Source organism: Musca domestica, unplaced genomic scaffold, assembly GCF_030504385.1.
Source record: "Musca domestica strain aabys unplaced genomic scaffold, Musca_domestica.polishedcontigs.V.1.1 42, whole genome shotgun sequence".
Lineage (NCBI taxonomy): Eukaryota > Metazoa > Arthropoda > Insecta > Diptera > Muscidae > Musca > Musca domestica.
The window spans coordinates 6,560,991-6,581,944 of record NW_026712329.1 but is presented as its reverse complement, the minus strand read 5'-3'; the positions used below and the strand labels follow the sequence as shown (position 1 = coordinate 6,581,944).

Below are 20,954 nucleotides of genomic sequence, written 5' to 3'. Positions count from 1 at the left end.
CGCTAACTAATTTAACTACACAATGGACAGGGGTGCACCTCTGCCCTTAACATAATCTAAAAAAACAAATCTTATATTAAAATCTATAACTATTTCCCTTTTTGTGCACTTTCATCACATTCCATTGGATTGGGGGCATTGTTTTCTTTATTTTCGTGTTGTTGCTGTTTCCATTGTTCTTCTAGAAACTCTAGCCATTGTTTGGCATCAACACAAAACGGTTTCCATTCGCAGGATGTCTCTGTACGTTCGATGCAAACACCTTGAAACCTGTGCGGCAGGGCATCCTCGTTAAAGTACATTTGTGTGGTCTCCTTTATTTCATGAATACTGAAAATGTAAGGTTTAAATTGAGAAAAACATTTTTTCAAATTTGCACTTACAATCTCCTTCTGGTCAATTCCTGTTTTCTTTGTGCCAGACGTTGTTGTTCCGTCTCATCACATTCTTTACGTAATCTTTCAATATTTTGATGAATACCTTTCAAGCGTTCCTCTTCGGCCAGCACAAAATCTTCAAATTTTTCTGTTTGTATCCTCAGTTTTTCCAATTGATCTCGGTATCGACTAAGTTCATGTTCCTGTTTGTTTAACATGGTCTTTAATTTGGCTATAAATAGGAGTGATTAATATAAGATAAAAATTGTTCTTATTTGGAACTTGAAATTCAAATCTAGATTTGCCACTCACTCATCTGTTCGTAATGCTTGCCACATTTGCGCGCGATGTTTGTTTCCATTTCGGTAATTTCACACTCATTATTAAGCATACGTTTCAAACGTTTAGCATATTCGTATTTACTCATAATAATTTCAATAATTAAATTAAAAACAATTAAGGAAAACAATTCAAATTGTATTAAAAAGGACGCCAATTTAGAGCTGACAAATAACCAATTACAATACCGATAGTTTTTTTTCGATGAAACTATCGATTGATAGCTCTTTCTATCGATAAAATCGGACGGAAAGCCAGCATTAATAGCATGTTCGCATTGGCTTTGTTTGTTGTTTCCTTGGTTTTATGGAAATTTGAACCGACGGACATGTAGCATGAATAAATATAAATAAAAATAATTTATTTTCTTCCAAATGTTCCTTAATTATAAACGTACATTCAATCATTATTGGGCTCAACTGAAAACTAAAACTGTTTCTAATAAAACCAAATATTTTGTTGTTTGTTCAGTTTGCGCTTTGTTATTAATTGTTTATTGTTATTTCTTTTTTTCTACTAATGTGTGGCATTTTTTAGTATAGTTAAATATACATATATCCGTATAAGATTTGTAACAATATAACTTAGTATAATTGTCCGAATACACCTATATCAAATTTATCCATTATAAATATTATTTACAATAAAATATTTCATATTTCTTTTAGAGTTAAGTTGATGTTTAGAGAGATAGAATATAAATAAAGAAATGTTAGGACTTTCATTAGATACCAGACTTTTGGTTGACTTAAGGCCACCCATGTGATATCAAATGAGAGCCCACACCAGCCCATGTGAGTTTTTGTTTTTTTTTTTGAGAAGAAAACATCAACCCTAAGACTAAAGCTAGAGTTTTTTAAAGACTAAACCCTTAATAATCGTTTGCCGTTATACATACGCAGATAATTACGACTTTTGTTTGAATATATAATAATATGGGGGTCCATAATAAGGCTAATAATAATGTGTTAATTTCAAAATAATAATAAAATTCAAAAATTGATCTCTTTGCAAATTACGAATGCACCTCTTCAGTTTTCTTTTTCTTCTTGCTTTGACTGTATTTTTTTTTTTTTTTTTTTTTTTTTTTTTTTTTTTTTAAGTAGCATTTATATATTTTAGTTTCGTGTTTTGTGTGTATATATGTATTTATATAAGTGTAAGTATGTGTGTTGCCATTTCGCTCAAAGCCATTGATGAATTTTGCCAGGGGTCGTCATCGTCATTAGATTTTCTTCTCTTTGTGTTTTAAAACATAATTTGTTGTTTATATTTAATATTCTTCCTTTTGGCCCTTTGTGGTATCAACGCTTTGGCTATCTACACTGCGTTTACCCAAACGGGGTCCAAACCAAACACCAGTTGTGGCACTGGGACCAGCTCGCTTGTCCAGAGATTGTTGCATCGCCAAAAATCGTGCCCATTTACGCACTTCAGGATCCATGCGGCCTACGCGAGGAGCATTGAAGAGGCTGGCACGTTTCAAATCGGATTTGGGATATTCTGGAAAGTAAAGATGATTATGAATTTTTATGTAAAAACCATGGTAAAATTAAAGAGGTAAATTCATTTCAAATAAGACTATCCATCTCTGCATTTTTTGTAATTTTCCTTGTCAAATTTCACTGAATAAAAAATCAGGTTCCCATCTCTGATTTCTGTGTAAACAATGGATTTATAAATACAAATTTTGACAATGAGATTTTGCTAGAATCTACGAGTTTTATTTTTTTCATAAACATAAAAGATAAATCGGTTATCGTAGTAAAAACGTTTATATTTGGTCTGTTCCAGAACTGCAAGGATGTTAAAGTTTTTACTACGATAACGGATTTTTGCTTTATATTATCGAATAAAATTTGAAAAATGGTAGATTCTTGTAGGTTCTGGAACAGAGCAATTCTTGCCAGATGTGCAAGACCATAAATCTTACCTTTAATTGGTCTGTTCTAGAACTGCAAGAATTTACAAATTTTTACTACAATAACCGATTTAGCCTTTATATTTTTTCGATAACATAACAGATAAATCGGTTATCGTAGTAAAAACGTTTACATTCTTTCAGTTCTGGTATAGAATAATTGATACCAGTTAAAATATGTTTTTCCTGAATAATAACGATTTCCATAAAATACTTACCTTCGTATTCTTCAAAAGAACCCGCGTATAGGGCATCAAATGCTGCCGCTGCAGCATTTTCTGCTTCCGAATTATGAACATTGCCCATGGTTAGACTTGGATCACTACGTCCCACACGAGGGAAGGCATAAAGGCCAGATGTGCCACCAGCTCGTCGATTTTTGGTTTGTTCGAGTTCTAGGGGAAGATAAAAAACCAAAATCATAATTACTTACGTTATTCATTTACTCAGTTATTAATATGTTTACATTAGAGTTGGGTACACTTCGTTTATGTGTTGTCTAAATCCGGTAAACTGTAAACGTACTATGAGGTGATAGACTCTTCTTATAGAGCATTTATAAAATTGAAGATTTAGATGTTTAATAGACTCAGAGTGATAATTGACCAATCACAATAAACTTGACAAGAAAAGACCAGGCCCTCAATTCTTGTTCTGTGAAATGAAAACTTTTACAAAGGAAAGAAATGTCAATTGAAAAATTTTATAAAGGAAATATTATCATAGAACAAGAATCTACTCCCAGACCTATACAAGGTGGCCCTGTAAGACCATCTTATTATTAATTTTGTCGTTAAAATTCATAATTATGACCAAATCACAATTCTGTTAAAACAACTGTGTTTATTGTCAAAAGCAGTTTTCTTGTCCGATCTTATAAGGGCATTGATAGAAAACACAAGAACAATTATTTCAAGGTAGTCTCATCTCAAATTAGCAAATCCAGCTCTGAATTTTTCTACAAATTACTTTGTAAATTTTTCCATTTCTGAGTTGTGTATAAACAATGAAATTTTGTCAAGGTAATAATTTGAAAAAAATGTAAACATATATGGTAGCACAAGATTACCTACTTAATTCTACCATGGTAGAAAACAAACATTAGATAGTAGACTTTTCTGAGAAATTGTTGTTTTTGTCTCGTATGCAAATTTTGCAAAAAGTTACCGTAAAATCTTTTAAGAAAACAGCTCTTTTGAACATGAACGCGTTATATATTTATTTTGTTGAGAAAATAGAATGCAAGTTACAATTATTGTAGTGAAAACATAAATTATTTTATGGTATAATACAATATTAAATTCCTATAATCTAAAAAATAATTTAAATATGTGATGTTTTTTCCCGAAATCTTAAAACATTTTTGCATCAGACATAGTGCATCTGTTTTTCGAATCACAAGAGATTTGTATATAAACGCGATATAATGTCCAAAACAAATATACATTTATCTTTTGCTTTGTTTTATGCGCTGAGCAAAACGCATTCATTTGAAATTTCGGCTTCAACGCAAAACTATATAAGACGGCTTAAACTTTGATTGTGTTATAAGCTTAAGATACACCAGCTTTTACTTTTCTATTAAGCATTGTCTCGAAATTCTTAATTACATTGTTGCCAAGAGATAGTGTATCGCCATTAGTTTATGTTAAGTTCTTAAGAACTCATGACATGACATTACATGGTAGAATTAAAATGGTAAAGTCATGCAATCATATGTTTATCATTTTTTTATAATTAATTATTTGGCAACATCTCTTTGTCAAAATGTTTATTTGTAAATCCATTGTACATACACAAATCGGAGATGGGAACCTGCTTTCTATGCAGTAAAATTTGACAAGGTAAATTACAGAAAATGCAAAGATGGGAATGCTTATTTGAAATTACTTTACCTTTTTAATTTTACCATGCAACATTATAAGTCGTACGAATTTTAGGTATTTCTGTGTTATTTGTGGACAAAATGTATGTCTATTCAAATACCAATGACAACCAACAATAGGTGTTGATCTCTTCGCTGGTACAGAAATAGCACCAACAACATTTACGTTTTATGTCAAAATTAAAACCTCTTGTTCATATATTTAAATTCTTTGCAATCCTCGGGCTATGCTTAATTCCAAGACCACCAATGAAAATTTAAATGATGACCTGCCATAAATCTTGCCTGCCATCCACACCTACATTCTCCATCCGACCCCTCCCAACCACTCCATACACTATACTTGTTGCTTTGATTTGCTGTTGATGGACTATTAAGCCATGACAATCAATAACTCCCCCAGGGAAGTGGAGGCGTAAAAATGCTCAAAACATAAGTTAAGGAGTGTTATTGTTGGCGATTTGTTTATATTTCAGAGATTTTTATTAAGCCAGCCTGCAGCAGCATCTAACATATTATTCAATTGATATAAATTAGGCACTTACATTGAATGGAATTAGGGAAGGACGCTTAAGGTGAATTGCTAATAAATTTAAATGTGTGGACATTTTAATAAGTCGAATGTAGGACAATTTATGGAAATGTTGAGAGATTGCGTGAGCGTTGGTTTGGATAGTTGAAATAATGGATGCACCTTACTCAAAAAAAAAAAAAAACATTTTACAACTCGTGCACATCATGATGCAATAATTCAGGTAACACAGCTGTCGGTACAATAAAATGTCGAACCATATTGGTTAAAAGTGCTGAAAACATTTAAAAACCAAGTTTTTTTTGCTTATTTTTTATCGATCGACGAACTAGATTAGCACAACTATAATACGTAGAGTGACTTTCATATTTTACTATTATTAAAGCATACTTTATGGAGCTCCCAAAAATGTTTAAAGTTATAAGTAACACTAATAGTGTGGCCATTTTAGCATTTTTGCAGCTAAATTTAGCATTTATTTTTTGTATTTAGCTGCAAAATTTTCATTTAGCATTTTTCTTAGCTTGTTGAAATTATGAGTTTAGCATTTTTTAGCATTTTTCTTTGTCCAAAAATATTCTTATATTTTAGTACTTTCATATAAATCAAAAATTTCTTAAATCTAAAAAATTTAAATTACATGAACATTTATTTTATTTATTTTTGGATATGTATATAAGAATTTAAAAATGTTTTAAATGGAATCCCGTTCAAGGAATTGTCTTATTTTGTTATGAAGTATCTAGTTTTACCATTTAGTAACGCAGAAGTTGAAAGAGTTTTCAGTAGAATGATCCTTATAAAAGTAGAAATTAGAAATAGAATGATACTACACACTATGAATTCACTTTTTTACATTAGATGCGGATTGAAAAAGTTAAATAAAGGTTGCAAAAGTTTTGAGATTACAAACGATCTCATTCTAATCATAATTCGGTCTCTAATTTTCAAGTAGCAAGACTTAAACATTTTATTAAAATCACATTAAATTTAAAACAGATGTTGGACTCTATTGATCTTCCTTAAGAATAACCTTCATGGATCTGGAACCTATTTTTTTTAAAACCTGTCATCTCTAAAAAATTCATGGTAATGCATATTCTTATTTGCCCTATATTAAAGTTTAAGGAAAGAGAGTCATGCTAATGGCAGAACATTCAGAACAATGTTTGTAAATTAAGGTTTGTCTACATGAATTGTTGTAAAAGAGATCAGAAGTGCGCCATTCGTGTATTTCTTAATTCACCTGGAATTCACTTTCAGCATTACGGTGGAATAGACATTTTGGTATTTTTTCCGCTAACTATTATTCGATGGCCATCCAAAATGCTCGGCAGGGCTGATACCGAACCCCCACTTAAAATTATAACGTGTCAGAAAACATTCAGTTTTTGGTCTATTTGAACATCAGGCTTCTATTCTGACACTAACCACACCTCTAATCAACATTTCGTGAGGATCGGGCCATAAATGTGCCCTGCATATAATATGCTAACTATATAGTGTTGTAAGGAGTAAAAATATTACAAAATGTAAAATTCAATATTGTAAGTCAAAATGAAAATATCTCATGTGACAAAATGGAAAAATATAAGAAAATATCACAAAATCAATACTCTCATCTTTATTGGGATCTTTTCATGTGTGTTTGTCTAGATTTTTTTCTTTCCTGTCAATTCTGAATTGACAAGAATTGTCAAAATCAGTCCAGCTATTTTTGAGATGTAAGCATTCTAGCGAATATATGTCGCTATATATATCCGATATCTTCACTATCGACATCTACGAAACGGTCAAAATTGGCTTTTTCGTCTATTTGTAATTTCACTGGGATTAAGAATATTCGCGGTTTAATGGGAAAATTGTTTTTTTTTTTAAACAAAACTAATGGTCTATTTCACCCGCTCAATATTATCCGATGACCATCCAAATTGGAGAGCTTTTGCCCAGTCCTAAGCTCTAGCCCATGCTAAATTCCGTGTCGATTGGTCTATAATTGTGACCTGAAGCCTGATTGCAAATTAACATAGCTAGATCACCCCAGCGAGATTGTAATATCAATATATACTTTTCTATGTAGGAAGTCAAAATTTCAAAGTGCTACATAATTTTTGGCCCAATCAAACTTACAACAAAGACATAGAAGCAAAGACCTAAAATGGTAAAGACTAAACAAAATGCATTCTGAGCAAATGGTTTGTGGCTATACTACCTTGAATAACAGCTCATGACAGAAGCATGTTAATATAAAACTACACAATTATAGGAAAGAATGACAAATAAAAGTTTGTATAATCCAAAAGATTGGTTTCAAAATTCTATTTCATATACCTTCCCAAATAATTGGATACTGCCTTAGCGGTTTAAGTTGCTTAACATTGGTAACTATGTTGTTACGATATCATAACAACAGAGGTATTTTTCACAGGGTTGCCATATTTTATTCTGTCTTGTCCTATCTTTACACTTCTATGTCTTTGATAGAAGTGTAAAGATAGGACAAGACAGAATAAAATATGGCAACCCTGTGAAAAATACCTCTGTTGTTATGATATCGTAACAACATAGTTACCAATGTTAAGCAACTTAAACCGCTAAGGCAGTATCCAATTATTTGGGAAGGTATATGAAATAGAATTTTGAAACCAATCTTTTGGATTATACAAACTTTTATTTGTCATTCTTTCCTATAATTGTGTAGTTTTATATTAACATGCTTCTGTCATGAGCTGTTATTCAAGGTAGTATAGCCACAAACCATTTGCTCAGAATGCATTTTGTCTAGTCTTTACCATTTTAGGTCTTTGCTTACAATACCCACAACACAATGTTTTGCAGGGTTTAAACACATATTTATATTTAGCATTATTTTTTGGCATTTTAATTTTTTTGTTTGGCATTTTTTAGTATTATTTTTATGCTGTTTTATCGCAATATTCCATTCGGCAAATATTGAAAAATTAAATCGGGGTAAAGCCATTGAAATTCCAAAAAGTGCAAGAACTTACTCCGTAACTTAAAGAAAATAGACTCAAAAAAGCTAAAGAGTAGCTTCGCTTGGCCGAAAGTGGTGAACTGCCGAATTTGGTTTTCTCCGATGAGAAAACATTCGTTGCCCAGCAGTTTGTAAACAAACAAAATGATAGTGTTTACTTGCCAAAGAGGTCAGCTGAAAATGTGCGCCACGCAAGAATGGTTACAAAATGAGGTTCCTCGGTTCATTCCTGCGTACAATGGCCACCAAAATCTCCGGATACCAATCCGTTGGACTTTTGTGTCTGGAGCATTTTGGAAAGTAAGGTTGGCACTAAAAAGTACCAAAGTGTCGATCACCTCAAGCAAGCGCTTCACCGGGAATGGGCTAAAATAGCGCACATTCGGGCAGAGTGTGTCGGTTTTAACAAATCTAAACTTATTCTAAAATTTGATGCTATTTCCGACATTTTTTGCTTTCATTCAATAAAATTAAAAAAAAATGTAAAAATTATGGCGTTTGACTTTGTTGCAGTTTTTTTTTCTCAACCTGAAGGTACTATAAATACATTTGTAGTTTAAAAATTCTATAAGTATACTATGAATATGCTAAATTGTGGAAAAAATTACTTTACATGTGATTTAACATCACGTTTAATCGAACTAACCCATTTTTGCATCAAGTATTCCCTTCGTATGAAACAAATCCCCAACATCTGTAAAGCAAACCAGTTGCCATCTTCATAAATATATACCTATCATCAGCTCAATCTCATAATAGTTCCTGGCATTAATATAGCTACCAATAATTGACTAAAATGACACGTAATGTCATTTAAAGAAGATTAGAAATAATATTTTCGCATTTAGTTCCATATTTCTCCGTAGAACTGCATCATTGCTCCTGTTCTTGGTGATGCGATAGCTACTGCAAGGCAATTGATGGATACTTTAACACCTCCACAATACATTTACCGAGCACTACGTTAGCTGACTACGGTTCAAACAACACAAGTCAGCAAACACATTAGCAAAGGACCAGGTTTTGTTTTGCATCTGACGGTAAATGCAGTCACACATTAAGCTTAACTAATTAAAACGTTGCTGCAGACAAAGGATGGCAATAATGACATTAACCTGACCAAAAACAGAAAAGTTGTTTGGGGGTGGAAGAAAAAATGAAACATTTTTGAACTATGTGGATTAGGCGATAACTTGGTGGTGCGCCAGTTGACAGGGTAATGCACATCGTTGATGGTTCATTGAAGTCATGAAATGTGTTTGAAAGTTTGTAGAACCTTGAGGATGTAAAGGCAAAATCAAGCCTATGAGAAGATGGGAGGACAAATGGTTCGAGGACAAATTTGGCTGGAAAATTTTATGGGAGAACTATTTCAGGTTCTGTGCCAATATGGAGTGGATGTTCTATTTCTGTTGTATAAAATGTCAAATAACAATTACCTTGGATAGATGTTTCATAAGTTTTGAAATTTAAGAAATTTGTACTATAAAGGAACAAAATATTACCAAACATTGTGCTATTGGAACCAAGCATTCCCCTGTTTCTTGATATTTAGATATATAACCATGTTAATAGGTAACCATTTTCATTATTGTGGATAACCGATCGAATACCTGGGAAGAGCTTTATATTGAATTGTTTGATGTAGGAAGGCTATATGATTATCAACTGGCTCACAACAGAGCAAATTCATGCTCGAAAAGTATTGGAAATTCATGCTCGAAAGGGACGAACAAGCTTCATTTGTACTATTTATTCTACCATTGGTATTAGGCGAACGGTTAGAGTATATTTATACCCTCAATCACAAGATGCAAAAAAAAAAATAAAGTATATTTATACCCTCAATCACAAGATGCAAAATATATTAAAGTTGTCATTCCGTTTGCAGAACCCGCCACCATTTCTAACCAAATTAGCAGAAATGTGTTATATCTGGCTCTAGTTATGTACGTTATTGACGGATATGACATATTTTGAAAATTGTTGACACATTTTGTTCAACTATTTCAACAAATTATCCCTGCCAAAAATAATAGCTTCATTATTGTGTATTGCCCCCATAGGTTTCGTAGTATCTCCTAATTAAAGAGTTTATGTTAAAGGTCCTATCCACATTTTTCAATTGAATATAAGTTGTATTTTAAAATTGAACAAATTGTATTCTAGTTTCTTGTAGATCCCGCAGCGTATATATATATATATATATATATATATATATATATATATATATATATATATATATATATATATATATATATATATATATATATAAAGGGATATAAAGGTCTACGATTTGTTATAACCCCCTTATTTGAGTTTTAGTCATATTTTTCATCCGAAATAGCTGTATATCGGCAGTTTGTGTTTCCAGCGCCCAGAAAACATCTTTGCAATGAACTGTCCTTATAGGTCCAGATTGTGGTATTCGGTGTTTGGACGATTTTAGAAACATTTTTTTAAAATAATTTGCTCAATGTTGGTTTTGGAACTTCTTTGGAAGATAATTTTTTATGCAGGTCTATGTTTTCATATAGCTCCCATATAAGGGTAACCCCGATATTCGGCATTTGCGTGATTTTATGAACGTACACTCTACAATTGAATGATCAGTCTTGTTGCGTCGGCGTGTGATAAGACTGGATTTTTGGAAATTCGTTCTGAGAGGATACGAAAAGAACCAAAAAATGGAATTTGGATATTGGACTGATAGGGCTGGAATTCTGATATGTGATGAGAAGGAAAATGTTGGCATATAGTTCTGAAAAAAGGAGGTGGATTTGAGAATACGTAATATGTTCCAAAAGTACTAAATGATACTAAATTTGCCATTGAGTAAATGGATAGACATTAAATCCTGATATTTGATATTGAGGTCACTTTTGGTTTCTAGTTGAACTAGTTTTGGACGGAAAAATTGGATGTGGGTCCATTGTGCAATGGTAGATTTTGAAGACTTTTTAGTGTATTATTCATTCCGAAAAAAGAAAAAGTTTGAATAATATGCAAAACCTCGAATGTCTGAAAATCTAGTAAGATGTATTAATTTGTGAATTAATTAATTTTATCCACTTTGAGTTTAAAATTGTTTGAAGTGTAGTAGTTCGTATTGGATAATGTTTAATAATAACTTACGCCGCGCAAACACTTGATTTCGACACATATAGACAAATTGTGAAAGGTGTTTCCAAATGGAGTAGGGTATTAAAAGTTCGGAATTTTTTGCTTGCTCCATTCTCAAATATGTACCAAGGTTATTATGGAATATCACAGAGAAGATAATTAAAGTATATTTATACCCTCAATCACAAGATGCAAAATATATTAAACTTGTCATTCCGTTTGCAGAACCCGCCACCATTTCTAACCAAATTAGCAGAAATGTGTTATATCTGGCTCTCGTTATGTACGTTATTGACGGATATGACATATTTTGAAGATTGTTGACACATTTTTTTCAACTATTTCAACAAATTATTATTATTATAATAGCTTCATTATTGTGTATTGCCCCCATAGGTTTCGTAGCATCTCCTAATTAAAGAGTTTATGTTAAAGGTCCTATCCACATTTTTCAATTGAATATAAGTTGTATTTTAAACTTGAACAAATTATATGCTAGTTTCTCCATCATTCTGTTTGTAACACCTTGAAATATAAATTGTAGATCCCGCAGTGTATATATATTATTGACTAGCGTACAATTTAATGTTCGTCTGTCCATCTCGGGAATTTACTTTAGCTTCCGAACGAAATAAAGTAGGTTGATCAAATTGTACTAAGATGTATTTTAAGACTGCAGGACTTTTGGTATTTAAAATAGGCAAAGAAGTCCATATTTTGGGTATGGACATCGGGTGCTGCTATAGATATTGAATGGATAGAACACATTCTCATAAAAAGTTACACTTTTCCACTGAATGGGTTACAATTTGATCACTTCGGTACGCACCGCGGCAGCAGTTTTTCTTGGGAAAATATTTCGTATTTATATTGGCGTATGACCATGGGGACAACTGATTTGGCTACAATTCAAGTTTTCACATGGGGCTTAATTAAACACCTCGAAATATTGTTTTTGGAGCTCGCCGAGCTGAATCGATCTAGCGTTGTGTCCATTTTAATTTGAAATTATACTAAAGAATGCACTAATGGCCCGATCGTAACCAAATTTCATATGGATGTAAGGGTGGGGTCAGAATAGAAGCCTATTTGTTTTGGAGATGATCGGAATATTGTAATGGTCGGAAACAGAAAAAATGCTGATGCCGGATAATATATAGAGGTGAAATGGACAATAACTTTTGTATACAAAAACTCATAAATTGCCATTAAAAACTATTTTTAATCCCGGCGAAATCACAAATACACTTTAAGGTAACTTTTGGCCATTGCGTCGATAGGCAAGATATCGGATGTATGAGGAAATATGTAGTTATAACGCTTAAAACTCTAGCACGGCTGGGCCAATTGATAATTCTCACCATACAATAAATCTATAAAATCTAAATAAAAGCATAAAATATTACAATAAAAAACTGAATATTTCTTGTTATATTTTGCGATATTTTGCCATTTTTCATATTTTCAGTTTACTTACAATATTCAATTGTACATTTAACAAAACAAAAAAAAAAAAAAAAAAACATTTGTATACCATACAACATTATGTGAGGGCGTACTTTATACAAGTCGAAATTATAGTCCGGTTTTCTCGAAATTTTGCATGAGCGTAGGGTCCGAATAGAAGCCTATTGTTTTTGGAGATGATCGCAAAATATTTAGATGTTGAAATGGACCAAAAATTCTAGAAGTAACAATTAAAGAACAATCGACACGGAATTTTGCTTGAGGTTAGATATTTGGACGGATGAATGTAAGAATTACAAAATCCTATTCATTAAATCGAAAAGTACTATGATTTTTTTTAAAAGTCAAATTATATATCCTATATATTATAGTGTTGGTCGGCCCCGCGCGGCTATAGCCGTTGCTTACTTGTAATGTAATATTGAGCGAGTTCTAAAAGTGTGAGCAACTTCCTTACGATGTTTTCGATTAATTACAGACATAGCCTACTTGAAGTACTTCACAACTTTCTTATTTCACTTGGAGTGGGAGGTAATGCAGATTTCAATCTATCTTGTCTTGTAATTACTTTATTTTCAGGCCAGTGCTCTTCAGAAGTTTAGTTTAGATTATTGTGATAAAACTATTGATTTTCCGCCTTCATAGTTTTCGTGGGTTGGAGTTTAAAATCATCATATTTTTACAGATTTCGAAATCGAGGTAATTGACTTTCTTTTAGACCAATCCGTCTACCAAACTTGGCAAAAAACGTTTGATTTCTCGGAGTTGCAGACGCTTTCGAATATTGTTTTTCAGGACTTATAACACATTTTTAAATTTTTTTCACACTTTTCTTATTTCACTTACCAGCTTTCGAATAAGAACAAATTGCCAAGAACAAAACGGAACAGAAAACGAGATCAGCACAATTCAATGATTTCATCATTTTAGAGATTATTTTGTTGCTGGGGGCACTTAATTAACACTACAAACGATATTACACTAGTAACTTCCTAAACACTCAGAGGATAATCCCTGTGTCTAAGTGATGGTGAGTGTGTGCGTGTTTTAGGTTTTGAGATTTAGTTAATAGGGTATTTGAATCACAAAAGAAACAAATCACAAACGAAAATAATCCTAGTTTTTTTCACACAACAAAGGATCAATGGTATTCCTCGTTTTCAATATTGGTTGTGTTGGATTTGTCCAGAAGCAATTGTTGTTGTTATTTTTGGTATTTTTTTTTGTTTTGTTTCGTTTGAGGTTTCTTGTGTTGTGTCGTTTGTAACGTTCGAACAAATTATGCTTGGACACTGTTTCAAAAATGTCCTTTTATAGGGAAAAATAACTAAAGACAAAAGGTATGGCCCTAAGCGGCAATGGCGGCAGCACCAGTGACAACAGCAACAGAAAATAGCAGCTACAGCATCATTAACATCATCCATCCATCCACGCACGCACAGCAACAGGATTCTCATACTCCATCGCAACATGTTATCATAGAGGACACTTTCACACACACACACACACACACAGAGACATCCTCGAAACATTTAGGATAAATACAGCAAACACATAAACAACAACAACAACAGCGAAAACATGCTAAATTGTAATGCAAACTACCAATTGGAAAGACATTTTCCTCCGTGGTGTTGAAAATACGAATGACGATGATTATGATGTTGTAACATTTCATTCATTTTTTTTTGTTTTCGTGGGGGTTTGTGCAATTTTCTCGGGCAGGGGAAGCAGGGTCTTGTGTTCATTACAACAATCACAGCTTCTTGTTTAGCAAAAAATGTATAAAATATTATTGTGTTGTCTTTTTGCTTAAACAATATGTATGAATGTATAATTTTGTTGGGGTAAACCGAAATGTTTAACTGTTCGGATTCATTTTAGAGTTACCAACGAGTACAACAGCAATAAGGATCGGACAGGAATCGAGTGTGGGAAGAAATGAACAGTGCATTAGTTACTGGACCTGTTGGGTAGATTGACTTTATCACAAGTTCTACTGCCGAAGTGTAGACAAGCAATGCTGTTTTAATATAGGCATTTTTTGATAAGACCAAAACGTACATCACCGAAACAATGGTTTTAGACCCTAGGTCTTCTTTGGATCAAATCCGTTTCAAGGTATTTAGAGTCGTTCTAGGTGTGTCCGTTCATCCGTCTCTCTGTCTGTCTGGCTGGTGTGCACGATAATTCTTGGAAGAAGCATCCGATTTCATAGAAACAAGAATCATGTATTATGTCAGGAGCAAAAATGGACAATATCGGCCCACTCCATCATGTACCTCCCCCACAAAGGGTCAACATTTTGAATTATAACTCTTATAATATGAGAAAGATGCATTCAATTCTCTTTACATTTCACACATCCCTACATTTTTGATCACACAAGATCTGGTATGAAGATGGAATGTATCGGACTACTCCTTCTGGTACATCTCCCATACATTTACGAAAAAGTCAGAGATTCTATTCAAAATAGGTATATCTAAATATTTCTGCCAACCAGATATCTGATGTGAATGTGAAATAGGTTAAAATTATAATTAACAATTATTCCTAAAAAAATTTGTTTTAGGTGTTGATTTTCTTCAAATTTTGCACATTTAATTATTTTATCAGTCCAATATATCTGGAGCCTCAAGTAAAATTTCCAAAAAAATTATCGCGTATCTCATATAAAGGGAAGGTCAATATATTAGGGTTAGTTTAGATGAGAAGTGTATAATATTAGTCCTTTCATTCGGCATCTCCACAATAAAGGGTCAACATTTTGAATAATCATAATGTGAGTCATAACAAATTTTATACAGGGTGAGATAAAAAACTGCAACAAAGTCCAGCGCCATAATTTTTACATTTTTTTCATATTTTTGAAGGATAGCAAAAAATGTCGAAAATAGCATCAAATTTTAGAATAAGTTTAGATTAGAACAGTGTTGGCTTGTTTGTTCGGTATACTATAGTATTTTGTTGTTGCAAAATGGCCAGGCTTAATCCCTTTATTATACCCTACACCACAAGGTGGTCAGGGTATTATGTCTTTGTGCATTTGTTTGTAACAGGCAAAAGGAAACGAGATGGACCCATAGTTCCTTTTGATGATCTGCATAGAATCACATTCTGAGTCGATTTATGCATGTCCGTACGTCCGTCTGTCCGTCTGTCCATTTATTTTTGTAAACAAAGTACAGTTCGCATTTATTGCCCTATCCAGATGAAATTTTGCACAAATCATTTGTTTGGCCCAAGGGCGAACCCTATTGAAATTGGAAATAATCGGTAAAAATTTAGATATAGCTCCCATATATATCTTCGTCCAATTTGCCTATTATTGTGCACCAAACGTGTAATATCAGTCCGAATAGTATGGAATTTTGCACGTACGATCAGATTGGACCTTAAAATAAGTCTGGCAAATTTGATCGAAATCGGTTCAGATATAGCTATAGCTCCCATATATATTGTTCATCCGATTTGTTATATTTGTCCTCCGCAGCCGTAATATGCACTCTGTAACAACAATATTTGGGGAAATATATCAAATACAGCTCAGAAATACATTTGCTACATTTTATCGAGATCGGTTCAGATTTGGATATAGCTCCCATATATATTTTTATCCGATTTCAAACTAATTGTGAACCAAATGGGCAATACAAGTCCGAAGTTAAAAGACACAAATGCTTCAGCATATTTAGTCCTTTGAACTTTAAATAATTATAATTTTCATAGCGTGTAGAAGAGGAACCAAAGAATTAAATAAAATTAAATAAAATTAAATAAAATTCTTTTGGAAAACCTTCTAAGTCTTACAACCGCACTTATAATTTTATTCTATTGAGAACAATAAAGGGATTAAGCCTGACCATTTTGCAACAACATAAGTTTAGATTTGTTCGATTTAGTCACCTTTGGCACGAATTATGGCCTTCAAACGACCAATGCAACCGTCACACGCTGCCCGAATGCTGCTCTGCGGTATTTTGGCCCATTCCCGGCGAAGCGCTTGCTTGAGGTGATCGACACTTTGATATTTTTTTGTGCCAACCTTGCTTTCTAACGGATTTGTATCCGGAGATTTTGGTGGCCATTGTGCACCGGAAATGAAGCGAGGAATCCCATTTTGTAATCAATCTTGGGTGGCGCGAGCTGAGTGCGATGGTGCTGAGTCATGTTGGAATGTCGAAGGACTGCGGCCAAAATGTTTGCGTGCCCAAGGCTTTAATACACCCTCCAGAATATTTTCGCGATAATATTCGGCATTTATTTAGCGGAGAGCGACCATCGGCTGTTATGGCGGCCCACACCATCACCATGGCCACCGATTGAGTTCTGGTGGCCAACCGAAGGTGAACATTTTCAGCTGACCTCTTTGGCAAGTAAACACAATAATATTTGTTTGTTTACAAACTGCTGAACAACGAATGTTTTCTCATCGGAGAAAACCAAATTCGGCAGTTCACCACTTTCGGCCAAGCGAAGCTAATCTTTAGCTCTTTTAAGTCAATGTTCTTTCTATTGCGGTGTAAGTTCTTGCACTTTTTGGAATGTCTCATATGTATTAAATTTGCTTTGAGCAGAAAGTACAGGAACGGGAAACCTGTAAAAATGTCAATATTATATAAGTGAATTGGCCCAAGTTTCTTTTTATTTTATCCTCAAAATATACAAAGGTTTCGAGTACGGGAACGATATTCAAGTAAAAAATGGTATACTAGTATAATATAGCAGATACTGGAACACAATTAAGATATATATCTTATAATGCGTTGAGACAAAAAATTTTATCCGGATCAATCCATATTTACCATACAAAAATAGATCTTCTCATGACCAGATTCTGATGTGGAATCTACATACTAAGGAAAAACATCACTTTTTAAATTTTTCATTCGCGTAGTAAGATAAAAACTTAAACTTTTATTTCATCATGATCCTTCAATATTAATTGTATCTATATTAGGTTTGTTTGATACATCAATATTGGAAATGTTTGCATTCTCATTCAGTTGAGCGGCATTTGTATCCACCTAAGGATGTATTTATATACACAAGATTGGCCCACTGGATCTAATAAATCCAGTGGGTTAATCTTCAATATCATAAATGCGCTATTACACCATTTATTTTGTCACAACACTGTTCCGGTTTTCCCCACACAAGAACTACATAAACAAAAACGACAAACCCACACGTCTACGTAAATGCACTCTGACGAACTCTGACCGAAGAGACCCAAAAAGGCTAACAAATGTACGAACATATTTGGGATAATGAGATGCCACATTTTGACTTGGCCATGTTATGTTGTTGGGCCAACAATAGAAACAGCCTCCAACATACAATCTGACATTGGAAGGTATCCTTTTTTTTCGTTCTTGTAAAGGTTACAATGCTCAGCAATTTGTTGTTTGTTATTGTTTTGTAAATAATCAATTATCGTCAAATTTTCGTGGGAAATGTTAAAGATTCTCAAAAAAAAAAATACATAAATAACCTTATCATAACAATGATATACCTTTTAAAGTTAATTGTAAATGCGGAATGTTGTTTTAATTGAACAACAGATGAATAAATTAAGTAATTTCATTTGAATACATCTACAGCACCCTGAGACTCTCGCTCACCTAGAGGGGGGAACAATGCGCAAGCGTTTCAACCAAATGTTGCCTATATTCGAGCATATTGTCAGTCTCTTTGGTTGCTTGCAGCAGCAACAGGTTGTGGGCAGGATTTTGTTGCAAACACACTTGTTTTCCCAACATGTTGATTGCTACATCTCCTACAACAAGTTAGTTCATGGGCTAAGGAGATGGAAAACAAAGACTTGTTAGTTTTTTGTTTTATGACGGAAGAACAAATATTTAGTTATGGTCGCGGGTGAGAAAAAATATAAAGTTTTCTATATTTGTGAATATTGTTTATACTACTTTCCAGAGAACGGCCCTTGAAAGCCATCATCCACATCAAATATGCCTGATGAGCCGCTTAACCAACGGCGAAACGCGTCGCATAGTGGTGAGTGTGTGATAGTGTCTATCTGGCTTTCCTTTTCACTGCAAATTTCAGATCATTAAGCTCGTCTCGAAAGAGAAAACAAACACTTAAATCATAAAACATATGATCTTCGCCTTAACAAGGCAAAACTCAAAAATTCAGCCGAGCCTGGCTGTGGGATTTGAACCGCGGACCTCTGTGTGCAGCCAACTAGAAGTTGCCGTCTCTACGTTCAGAGCCATTAACCCGTCTTCCTAAAGCAGCACTAAAACAAGTGTATGCATTGGAAGCAATGTAGTTGTTGTGGACAAAAAATCCATCACTACAAAAACAAAACGTTGCTGTGAAAAAGATCTGCCAATAGAACTTGAGTCGAACCTGGAGAGTTTCTAGTGTATAATTCGCATATGCTAATTTGCAATAAGTTCGAAATATATACTACTTTCCAGAGAACGGCCCTTGAAAGCCATCATCCACATCAAATATGCCTGATGAGCCGCTTAACCAACGGCGAAACGCGTCGCATAGTGGTGAGTGTGTGATAGTGTCTATCTGGCTTTCCTTTTCACTGCAAATTTCAGATCATTAAGCTCGTCTCGAAAGAGAAAACAAACACTTAAATCATAAAACATATGATCTTCGCCTTAACAAGGCAAAACTCAAAAATTCAGCCGAGCCTGGCTGTGGGATTTGAACCGCGGACCTCTGTGTGCAGCCAACTAGAAGTTGCCGTCTCTACGTTCAGAGCCATTAACCCGTCTTCCTAAAGCAGCACTAAAACAAGTGTATGCATTGGAAGCAATGTAGTTGTTGTGGACAAAAAATCCATCACTACAAAAACAAAACGTTGCTGTGAAAAAGATCTGCCAATAGAACTTGAGTCGAACCTGGAGAGTTTCTAGTGTATAATTCGCATATGCTAATTTGCAATAAGTTCGAAATATATACTACTTTCCAGAGAACGGCCCTTGAAAGCCATCATCCACATCAAATATGCCTGATGAGCCGCTTAACCAACGGCGAAACGCGTCGCATAGTGGTGAGTGTGTGATAGTGTCTATCTGGCTTTCCTTTTCACTGCAAATTTCAGATCATTAAGCTCGTCTCGAAAGAGAAAACAAACACTTAAATTAGAAAAAACGCTTAAATGAAATAAAAAATGATAAAATTACCCTTTAATGAAGCTACACCCTATTCACATGTAGTTTGAAACATTTTGTTTGTAAAGCGATAACTACACTGTGCAACCGGAAAAATCCAGCAGATTATGAAAGTAGGCCTAAAAAAAGAAGACACGTGTATCGGCGTTTTGCAAGTTTCGTCGCAAAGTAGAATAAATAGAACCAAAAGTTCCCTCCTCTTCCACACTCTTTGAAATTTGAATGGCTGACGTAGAATCAACGTCATGAAGAGATGGCTGAAGACACGATTTTGAGAGCCAGTCTTGGTGCGTTGGTATGTGGTAAGGCTCGTTTTTATTACTTCGTACTAAACCAAAACCAGGGTACGAAAAGTACTTAAATGTTCTAAAAAAAAAAAAAAAAATAATAGTTTGTATAGGACAAAGGGAATGAGCTAGATTTCTGAAATTTGGAACAATAGTCACTAATGGACTGAACAATAGATCTACCAAAGGACTGGTTGTACTGGTATAGTTTAACTTATAAAATCGTCTCATTTAATGGAGCTGAATACTTGAATTTGGCATGAAAATCAAAGTTGGAAAGTAAATTTGATACATAAAGGTGGTGGTGGGGAAAAGGTAAAGTTGGAATAGTTTGATTTAGAGTGAATGGAAGAAAATAAAATTTAATATTGTGGTCCCAGTTGTTGGTAAGCTTGTTATAAAAGAGTGGTTTTGGTTTTTTTTGAAGTGTATACAACAAGTGCACGAAGAGTTCTACATTGAACTATATTTGGTTCAATTTGGTATTGGGAGAATTAGGGTCACTGTTCATGTGTAGCATGAACATATGGAGGTCATTTCGGAAATGTGTACTTTGATTGTACGAAAACCTCTGAATAGTACTAGTTTTTGTATTGAACTGGAATCTCGTCTCTGTTGGTGTCTGTGTTTAAGATATGGAGGTTGCTTTGGAAATGTATAGTACACAAAGTGGTATTGGTTGAAGGGATAAGGCTGAAATTACGAAATTTAATTTTGAGGTCACTGCTGACTACCAGGGTTTACATATGAAGAATTTGACATAGTTTTGCACAGAAATCTTGAATGTGGGTCGATTATGCAATGGTTTTACAAATATCCTTCTCGTTAAACTTCAAAAATGAAAGATTTTGAAGAGTTTTTGGTGCAAAAG

General features: G+C 33.8%; 2 protein-coding genes across 2 annotated transcripts; both read right to left on the bottom strand.

The window, feature by feature from the left end:
• Positions 1-57: 57 nt before the first annotated feature.
• LOC101890253 (cardio acceleratory peptide 2b) lies at positions 58-13,908 on the bottom strand. Its single transcript, XM_005183059.4, has 5 exons — positions 13,486-13,908; positions 2,856-3,032; positions 690-2,219; positions 384-609; positions 58-330 (listed from the first exon to the last, which is right to left on the bottom strand). Exons 1-3 carry the CDS (start codon positions 13,562-13,564, stop codon positions 1,990-1,992), a joined length of 486 nt encoding a protein of 161 aa, XP_005183116.1. The 5' UTR covers positions 13,565-13,908; the 3' UTR covers positions 58-330; positions 384-609; positions 690-1,989.
• LOC101890943 (kinetochore protein Spc25) lies at positions 90-804 on the bottom strand. Its single transcript, XM_005183063.4, has 3 exons — positions 690-804; positions 384-609; positions 90-330 (listed from the first exon to the last, which is right to left on the bottom strand). The coding sequence occupies exons 1-3, from the start codon at positions 802-804 to the stop codon at positions 90-92; spliced, it is 582 nt and encodes a 193-aa protein (XP_005183120.1).
• Positions 13,909-20,954: the final 7,046 nt, after the last annotated feature.